At 38.7% G+C, this 9586-nt stretch overlaps 1 protein-coding gene across 1 annotated transcript in view; it reads left to right on the top strand.

Moving 5' to 3' along the window:
* The first annotated feature begins 342 nt into the window (after positions 1-342).
* Positions 343-9586, top strand: part of PLCG2 (phospholipase C gamma 2) — a 56413-nt gene continuing 47169 nt past the window's right edge. The window contains exon 1 of the mRNA XM_010165021.2: positions 343-584. Coding sequence (XP_010163323.1) covers positions 389-584 — 196 coding nt within the window. The 5' untranslated portion in view covers positions 343-388. The remainder of the gene's footprint in view (positions 585-9586) is intronic.

Here is a 9586-nt window from a genome sequence, read left to right as displayed (position 1 = left end):
GTGGTATGGAGCAGCTAGAAGAGAGGCATTGGTCTTGCTGAGAAGTTTAGATCACAATTCATTGCATGCAGTAGCTCCTCCATTCAGCTCTTATTTTTTAATAGATTTTGCATCTGCCAGCGGTCACTGGTACTGCACCCTGTGAGGACTCTTCATACTTTCTTTCATGATAAAGTAACAAGGATGCTGTTAATTTTAGCCATGTATCTGCTTTGTATTTGAATGGTCAGGAGTCTCTATTAGGTAGCTTTAACTTACACAAATGTGTGATTTTTAACAAAATAAAAGTGCTGTTTTAATGATTGAATTTTCTCCCTTTTCTTTCTTTTTTCTTAGGACACTGAAAACCACAGAAGTTTGATTTGGGAAAAAAAAATAAATAATAAAAATGCCCAGAAGGAGTGTAGACTATGGAGTGCTGCCGGAGTATGAGAAAAGCCAGATCAAAAGGACCTTGGAGTTGGGAACTGTTATGACAATATTCAGCCTTAAGAAGAGTAGTCCAGAAAGGAGGACTATTCAAATCATAATGGAAACCAGGCAGGTAGCATGGAGCAAGACAGCTGACAAGATTGAAGGTTTCTGTGAGTATTTGCAAAGTGTGCCCGAACTTGGAGTTACTAATAAATTGATGTGATTGTCAAATATTGATTTAATGAGCCTTTGTTTTTATAATGAAGTTTTTGGCTGAAAAGAGGTGGGTAATTTGCTGAGAGGATTCTGAATTGTTGCTATGTAGGTGAAGAATCTTTGCAGCTGGTTATTTAGGTATGTAACACTACTTAAATATAATTAATATGCTTTTACCCTAAGTCCTATTCTCAAAGGTTTCATCTTTGAATATGAGGGTGCTTGTGTTCTCTATGAATTGAGTTAATGAGTGACAGCCATTTTCTGTCATTAAGCATTAAGACATCTTGTAAATTCAAGCGATTAGTACTTCTTCATGCCTTCTCTCTCCAAAAAGAAAAAAACCTCCAAATACAAGGAAACCAAATTAAAATTTCTGTTTTCTTAAGGAATTTGCTGTTTCAGGATAGAAATCATTATTTAGGACTGTTACTGGAAAGTACAAATTACTTTAGAGGGTAAAACTGTGAGATCTAATAGATGGTTTCAGGGTCCTGAGTGGGTACCATCCTTGTCTCTGTAGCTGATCTTTGAACTGACTAAACCCGATATTTATAACAAGGTCAGGAAATAGAATCACAGACCACAGAATGTCAGGGATTGGAAGAGACCTCAAAAGATCACCCAGTCCTATCCCCCTGCCGGAGCAGGAACCTAAATGAGATCCCACAGGAAGGGGTCCAGGCAGGTTTTGAATGGCTCCGGAGAAGGAGACTCCACAGCCTCCCTGGGCAGCCTGTTCCAGTGCTCTGTCACCCTCACTGTAAAGAAGTTCCTTCTGAAAAGGAAAGGGAATGTAAAACTACATAGGACTGCAAAAGCTGTGGTAGAATAAAGTGAGACTAATCTTCAGTTCTTACTGAACAGGGCTGATGTCAACCAAGATCAGCCAGCGCTTTTTGGGATTTGTGCAGCTCCTGTTAGTATAATGTAATTACAGTGCTTGCATATGACTGTGCAGTAACTTCTATTTATTATGGGCATGATTATACTATGCAACTGCTAAATGGTGTTTGTCTTCAATAAGACAAACTTGTTTGCCTGAATTGCCAGAATCATTTATTGGGCAGCCTCAGCTAATATGAGAAGCTTAGAGTTGAGGAGCTGGGGCTTTTTGGGAAAAGAAATTGTAATAAGAGTTTGGAGCTGGAGAGCTGGGAAGACTGAGCACAGATATATCCTCCTGTTTCAGTGCTACCCCGTACGCAGAGCGACTGTGACTGGCACCAGTTACTCCAGTAGTGCAATGGACAGGAGCCATGCTTCTGGCATTCTCCCTGGGTGTGAGTGTAAGATAATGTCAGAGAAACCAGGGAAGAGGAGAATGGAGTTTGTGTGTTGAGTTGTAGATTTTTAGAAGGGTTCTTTTTGGTAAATACACAGTAAATTAAAAACACATCAATCTGTAAGGTTGCAGAGACAGGTGCTGAGAAGTTGCATGGTTTGTGTGGGCTGTCTGTACAGCTTCCCTTCATGCTCCTTACTTACAAGTGTTAAATCTCTGTTTGCTATTGTTTCCATTGGTTCCCATCTAATTCCTTGTGCAGACTGGACCTGCAACTGGAAATATAATGTAATGGAATGAAAGAGCAGTTGTCTGCAGGATGTTTTTATCATTGGTGGTGAAAATATGGTCATATGCAGTGTTCTGGGAAAAAGCAAACAGGTCTGGACACCCAAATTAAAACAGGTACTCTGGATCATAATCTTGCAGTGCCCAAGTTTCTCATGTGGAAAATGAGGGTAATTATCCCTTCCTATAATGATGCATGTGAATGCAAGTACATTACTCGTTCTAATATGCTCAGATCCCAAAGTGAGGTGTACCAAAAAGAAAAAAAAAGTCTTGAGAGGAGATGAATAATTCAGTTATGAGAGCATGGCTGGAATATGCTTAGCAAATAAAGCCTGGGGTTACACACAGAGCAATAAGATTAAAACAAAATAGAAAATGACCACTTAGTGGGTAAACGAGGCATTACAGTCCCCTGGCAAAACCAGAATGTGATCATGTAGTTGAAGACTTATTGCAGCCATTTGCACAGAGGGGCTGAATTTAAAGCTGTACGGGCTGTACATTCCAGATTTTGGGGTCAACTTTTCCAGTGCTTTACTTATCATCTTTTATCAAAACTTCCTGAGGGGTGTGGTGTGTGTTTGTGGTAATCCTGATAATTAAATAATTTGTTTTATGCATAGATTGTAACACTTTTAAAAGAAGGTGAATATTATAATTTGATTCTTATACCTGGATAATCCAGCAGAGTAATGACTTGCTTCCAGTTACACAGGCAGTTATTACTGGAACAGGGAATATATCTGTAGACCTGTGATTTACCCAAAGGCCATTGGCCTCTCTTCCTGAAAATTACAGTACTGTAGCAGTTCTTTTAATTGAGCAACATTTACGTGACCTTTATAACGATGGAAACTTTAGGTCTGAGAATATGTCACACCCTAAAGCATGAATACACGAAGTATTCTTTTGTTGTCCTAAAAAGCAATGAATCTGCCCCAAACCAAGCCGGGCGTTGTTTCCAAATATGATGTGAACAGTTGTACAATTTACCATGAACTGTATCTGATCTACTTGCAATGAAAGTCACTGCAGCTTTAACTTGCTGACAGTGTTTATGCTGAAGAGGAAGGAAATATTTTATTTGTTTTATTTATTTACTTAACTTTTGCTATTGCTTCTTTTGACTGAGGCTCAGGCTTCCTTTTTGCTTCAAAAGTGAAAAAATTACAGTTTTGAAGCTTTCATATTTGATATTAAATGGATGGACTTCTTGAATACCAGCGACAGGGAATTAAAATCTTTATTTTTCTGGAGCTATACTGAGGACATGGTACCAACTTTGTGATAGGAGAAAAGTTGTTTTGGCTTGTCTATATAAATGTATATATAATGTATATATGAATGACCCCAAGTATTCACTGGTGGATTGTGTTAACTTTGTGAAAAATAACCCCACTTTTTTTTTTAGTGACTGAGGGCATAGAGTTATAATCTCAAGTATTATATTGTTCAATATCCTTGTGCTGTACAAGAAATAATATGCATGATGTGATCTTAATGGTTGTTATTTGCATGTGCTGCAGTCCAATAAGAATTAATATAGAGTATGGGTGGGAAAGTTAAGATGACTTCCTGTTGTGCATGTGCCTTTTAACTCCAGTTTGGCCACTGCTCTTTACAGAAGGCAGAAAACTGGATGTTTGCATCTGCTGTGGGGTTTGTGTTTCTAAATCAGATAGCGAGGAGAGTTCTTAAGCTTTGGGACATAAAAGAGGCTGCTCAGATGGAGAAGATGGAGACCAACTTTTATATTTTATTTCAATACTCTTCCTTTGGAAATTAAAAAAAGAAGTATTTTTTCTCTCTCTAGCTGCCTTGTATAGCGTTGGGAATTTTGGATGTCATGTTGCTGATTTTCTTGCTACTGAACTGTAAATATGTGAAGGATGCTCAAATTTTTCTAAGCCTGACTTGCTCATAATTATTACAAGGACTTTTCCAAGTTTGTTTAATATTATTTTGGAAGTGATTTTAGTTAAGCTTCACAATAACAAAAGGGTAGCTACTGTTACTCTGGAATAAATTGACCTATGCGAGAGAGATGTAGGATTAGCTATACTGATATAAATGTTTAGACAACCCCACGACCCTGAAAGTGGCAACACTGTGTATTTTAAATTGCATTACTCTTGAAAGGGTCCCTTTCCTTAAAAACCTGGCAGCATTTCTGTTTAGAATAGAGCGAAAGAGTTGCTAAAATTATGTCTGTTTCCTGCTCAGTGCAGATGTGTTTCTCTGGATGAGTAAGTGAAATGGAGAGACCTTTCTTCAGAAAACTCTTTCTAGACCCAGGCCTTTGGTGTGGTAACAAGTGAGGATATACAAAGGCTAGAAAATCTGGTTTAAACAGTCTCTGTCTTCATTGTGCAGCTCAGAACACAAAGTGTTGAAGTACTGGAGGTTTTACGTTGACCTTCTGAAAGAATTGAGTCACTGTGTACAAAGGAATTTTCTAAGAAAAATGAACCGGGGAGAAACCTCTATATTTTCCTCTAAATGAAAGAATACAGGTTGTTTGGGTCCTTTTTTGCTAAGACAATAGGTTTTGCTGTTTGTAAGGAAACTCTGATCCTCTTGTACAGTCTGTATTTCTGGGTTTACAGTGATTCTGCTGTTGTAAAGTGAGGTGCTTTGTAGGCTCAGACAGAGATTAAGTGACTTTGCTGTGTCTTTCCTTACTTTTTAGCCCGTAAAGTTGGGAGAGAGTGGTAAATGAGCACCTTTCAAGAAAAGTTATATAAAATTTGTCTATTGTTTTCTATTTTGTGGGGGGTTTGACTTTCCTTCTAGATGAAATTGGAAAGATTAGCAATGGAAAGAGAGGAGCTGCCTGTCCTGGAGTGTTTTTCAAGTTTACTGGAGGCCAGGAAGGTTGTTAGTGCTGCTGCTCTTTTAGTGACCGCTAAGATGGTGGAGTACCTTATGTATGCCTTTACTACATCAGCTGGGTCCAACACAACCCATTGTCCAAACCAAAATTTATAGAAGGGAGCAATACACCTTTGAGAAGTGTTTTTATCACGGGTATTTGGCATGCAGGGTTTCATTCGTGTATTAAAATGAATGCCAGCAACACGTGCTTCCTTATGTGGGCCTGCAGAGAGCTATGCAAATAACTGAAGGAAGCAGGTCTGAGCGAGATGCGACTGTGTTCACCCATGCTTGAGCTTCTTGTAGTCATCTTGCTATTGTTCTATACATAGAGACATTTTAGATGTCCTAATAGCTCTCAGATCATCAGAGGGAAATACTTGTAGACACTGGCTACAAAATGTCGGAGCTTTTTCTTCTGCCGCTTACTTATTAATGCATTTTCTTTGTGTTCTGCATTGTCCTCATTTTAAACTGTTAAAGATGACCTGAAGTTTGCCAGGTGGGCTGTGGGACTGCTCATGGTGCTCAGAACCTCAGCACTGTTGATCCTAAGTTACCTAGGTCATTAATGCCAAAAGATTGGTTTAACTTTTGATGACAAATGTTTTTCCCTTGAGGAGTTGTGTGGTTTTTGTTTGGTTGGGTTGTTTTTATTCCCCTCCCGACCCCTGTGTGATTCCATTCCAACCTCATCCATTCTGTGATTCTTTGTTTTGTTTTGTTTTTTCCCCTCATTTATATTTCTTAGTATGCACACTCACTGGTTTCAGTGAAGCCCCTGTCATTGATTTCAGTAGGAGAAATTTGCTCTGTTTCTTGGATGAGAAGGAGGTTTTGGTGAGCATTGCAATAGTACTGACCCAGTGAAAGGCTGGTGACTCTGACGCAGAATGCACGGGGTCTTGGGGAGTGAGGGGTGTCACTAGGAATGGTATATGTGACTTTGAGGTGATATTTTCACAGCCTAATATTAAGCAGATAACTTAAAAGGCGAGTCTCATCTGTCTGCCCAGACACTCAGTTGAGAGAATGAAAGGCTCCTCCAGAGCAAAGGTCAGTTCCTGCTCTAAATTACCACTCTCTGCTGGAGCCTGTTGCTCTGGCCACTGAATATATAAAAAGCATAATAACACCAGTTTCCTAACTCTGAGGCACTGCGGGGTTTGATGTGCTTTGTTTCTTTTATCTGTACAGTTGGTTTAAATATGGGAGTTCTGTTGCAAAGCACTAGAAATGTAAAAATGTGATTGGAACTTTGAGAGGAGTGTAAAAGACAGGACAGAAATAAGTGAGTGTGCTGTTTGCAGGGCCATGAGTCTAAAACCACTACATCTGCGGCTGATACCAGATACCATTGCCAGGAAAAATAAGCAGATCTTGTAGAAGTCTAGGGTGGACCACAGTCTTCCCCCACCACTTTTCCTTGCTGTAGCACAGCCTGACTTAGAAGCTGCCTGCTGCTAGGGAAGGCGTTTGACAACTTTGATTATGTAGCAGGGGAAAGTGTGTCCTGGGGAGCGTGGTTTGCATCGAGTGACAACCTAGTGCAAGTAGGACCCAGTACAACTTGGCTGTGGACTGTTTACCCATAGGTTTTATTGACAATTGTACATTCACAGGTTTGCAATTGAAGAACTACAGATCTTGATAACTATAGCAGAGCTAAACTAACTTTTGCTTTACCAACACATGAGAGAAGAAAGCTTCAGTTTCCTTACACGGAGGGAATTGGTTTGCTTGTTTAATTTGTAATGGGCCCTTTTCTTGGAGAAACTAATTTATGCATGCTAGATGCATGACTGTGGAGCTGTGACTTACCAGCATAATTTATTGCAGTGTTTTGCTCAGCATTTCACTTCCTTATGGTTCTGCTGTGTGTTTTTATTGTATGTTTACCCTTTACAACCGCGCGTGGGTCTGCGTGGTGGCCCTTGGATCATACACACCCTGTGTTGTTTCTCCCCACTTCAAACTGGCACATGCTGGCCACACAATGGATGGATGTTGTACATCCCTGTGTTATCTGGGGGTCACCTCTGCCTCCACTTCAGCTACTCTGCTGCGCTGTTTCTTTGCTAGGATACCCAAAGGCCCACAAACGTGTCCTGTCATAGCTGAGATAGTGGTGGAGGGACCCCTCAGTGACAGGCAGAGGGGAATGAAGGGGTGGCCAAGTGTGAGAAGTGCCTGTCAGTACTCTCCTCAGAGACATGTCTGTGTGTCTGGCACCTGGGCTTTGCTGTCTGTGAGAGTACATTTCAGTACTGCCAAATAAGGCCTCCCAAATTTCCTCATATAGTGATACACACATTTATATGCATGTGAATAAATTAGAGCCCACAGAGGTTATATGGTATTTAAGTTTGTAGAGCAAGTAAGTGGCAAGGTGTAAATCTCCAGGAAGCTGATCCATGGTGGATATTTGATTCATTATCAGATGCAAAGTCCTTTAAGGACAATTATTAAGGGAAAGTTTGTGGTGACTAGAGTTTGATTAGTCACTGGAAAATATGTCCGTTTCTACATCCTCTTCCATGAATCCTGTGTTAAGTGATGATTCACAGCCAGGAGAATTTGTGCTCTGAGAAATCCGTGGTGCCTTCCTTGAATGCGCAAGTGTGTGTTTCTCTGTGATAGAAACATGCATGTTTCAAGGAAGGTTCTGTTGAGGACAAGATGATTTATATTTTTTTTATTACCTAGGATTTTTTTTTTTTATTATATGAAGAGGTGACCTGCTTTTAAAATGCTTTTAACCATATTTTAATCCCTTAATCTTCGGAAAAGGAAGATCACCTATCTTTTTTGATGTTCTTGTTTTTTTGCAGAATATTCAAGTGACCATTTAGTTTTGCAAGCACACAAGAAGTGGGTTTAAAGCACTGGAGGGCCGTGTTTAGGAAAAGATCATATAATATATTAGCTGTAAAAATACTCTTTCTGTATGTAGACCAAGAGGCTAGGTATAGGTAGGGTTGAAAGAGAGAAAAGATGAATAAATAGATATTAATTTATTCTGAAAACTTGAAATGTGTGTGTTTGGAAATGGCAGAGATGCAGACCTCTTGTCAATGTAATTGCAAAATTATGAAGCAGAGGAATAAAGGCTAGTGAAATTGAGGCTTTTGATGCTAATGATATGCCTCAGTATAACATATAATAACCATTTTTTTTTTCTTCAGTCCGGACCTTTATCAATGCAGTAGGACTGTCTTACACCTTTTTTTCATTTTTAATAGAAAAGTATGACTGACAATGTGTAACATTTTGTTTTAGGATTAACATGGACTGCTAATTTCACATTGTCTCTCTTATCCTGTTTTTTCTATACTTTTTTTTTCCAGAGTTTGTAGATCAAAATGACTAGGGCCGACTTTTTAAATATATTTACTGTCTCAAATTAATTTAGTATTACTGATCTTTCATCTAACCTATGGAAAAAGAATTATCAAAGATTGTTAAATTCACTTCAGGTTTTCTTCCTTTTTCTGAAAAGAGGAGATTTTACAGAATTTGTCCTCTAGTATATGATTTAACAAAAAAATAAAACCAAGTTGAATTTTCATGTTTCATGGGTGTATTAAGAAAGGGAGTGAATGGAAACAAAGAACTAAGTAAATTCATGTTATATGTACAATTAGAACTAGTGGGAACTGCTCTGTTTTTTCTTGGTCTGCAAGACTGCGCTGTGTTTGTGTTTTCAGATTGTTTTACATTGCCACGCAGAAATCACTAGTTCCTGCAGAATGTTGCACCTGGGTGTTTATTGCTCAAAGCTCGTTGGAGAAGCGGTGTGTCTGTAATATAGTCATGGAGATAACAGGACCAGATCTGGCCATGTACAATTTACAGGGTGAGGTGACATACAGGGATGTGTAATTTAATGTAATGGCAATTTTATGTGTGTTGCCACAGATGGTGCTGTTCTAGCTAACAAGTTGTGGGGTTTTTTTAGTCTTTGTTGTTGTATTTTGTGAATTTTATCCTGCATAAAATTTTTCCCTGAAATTAAGCACGTTTTTCCCTGAAATTAAATTTTGCTAATTTTGCTTTTAAAATCTTTGCTAAGATGACCTGCCAAAGAGAGCAAATTTTGGTTCTATGCATCCTTTTGGCTGTCAGATATTAAAAACTAACACCTAAGAGACTATTTATTCAGGTAGCTTACATTCTTAAACATAGATGAGGGATTTTTTTTAACCTCATTGATTAAGCAACTAAGTCATTTAATTAGTAGGATTGTTAATGCCAGTGTGAACTTCCTCTGTGGTGTAAAACTTACTTTTTTTTTTCTATGGAGAAAATGCTATAAACATTTACAGCATCTGAACCTTTCTGAGAGAAGTGATGAGTATCCACATATTCAGCTGAGAACCTTCGTTTGGCTTGAATGTTAGATTTGACCTTGCTAGTTTCTTGTAGTGACTTTTTTTTTTTTTACTGCTATCAGAATTTTTCTGTCTGAATTTCGTTACTGTTTCAGACATAAAGTAATTAATAAAC

Source organism: Antrostomus carolinensis, unplaced genomic scaffold (genome assembly GCF_000700745.2).
Source record: "Antrostomus carolinensis isolate BGI_N321 unplaced genomic scaffold, ASM70074v2 scaffold20513, whole genome shotgun sequence".
Classification (NCBI taxonomy): Eukaryota; Metazoa; Chordata; class Aves; order Caprimulgiformes; family Caprimulgidae; genus Antrostomus; species Antrostomus carolinensis.
The sequence above is the reverse complement of the archived record's forward strand: the minus strand, read 5'-3'. Positions and strand labels throughout refer to the sequence as shown.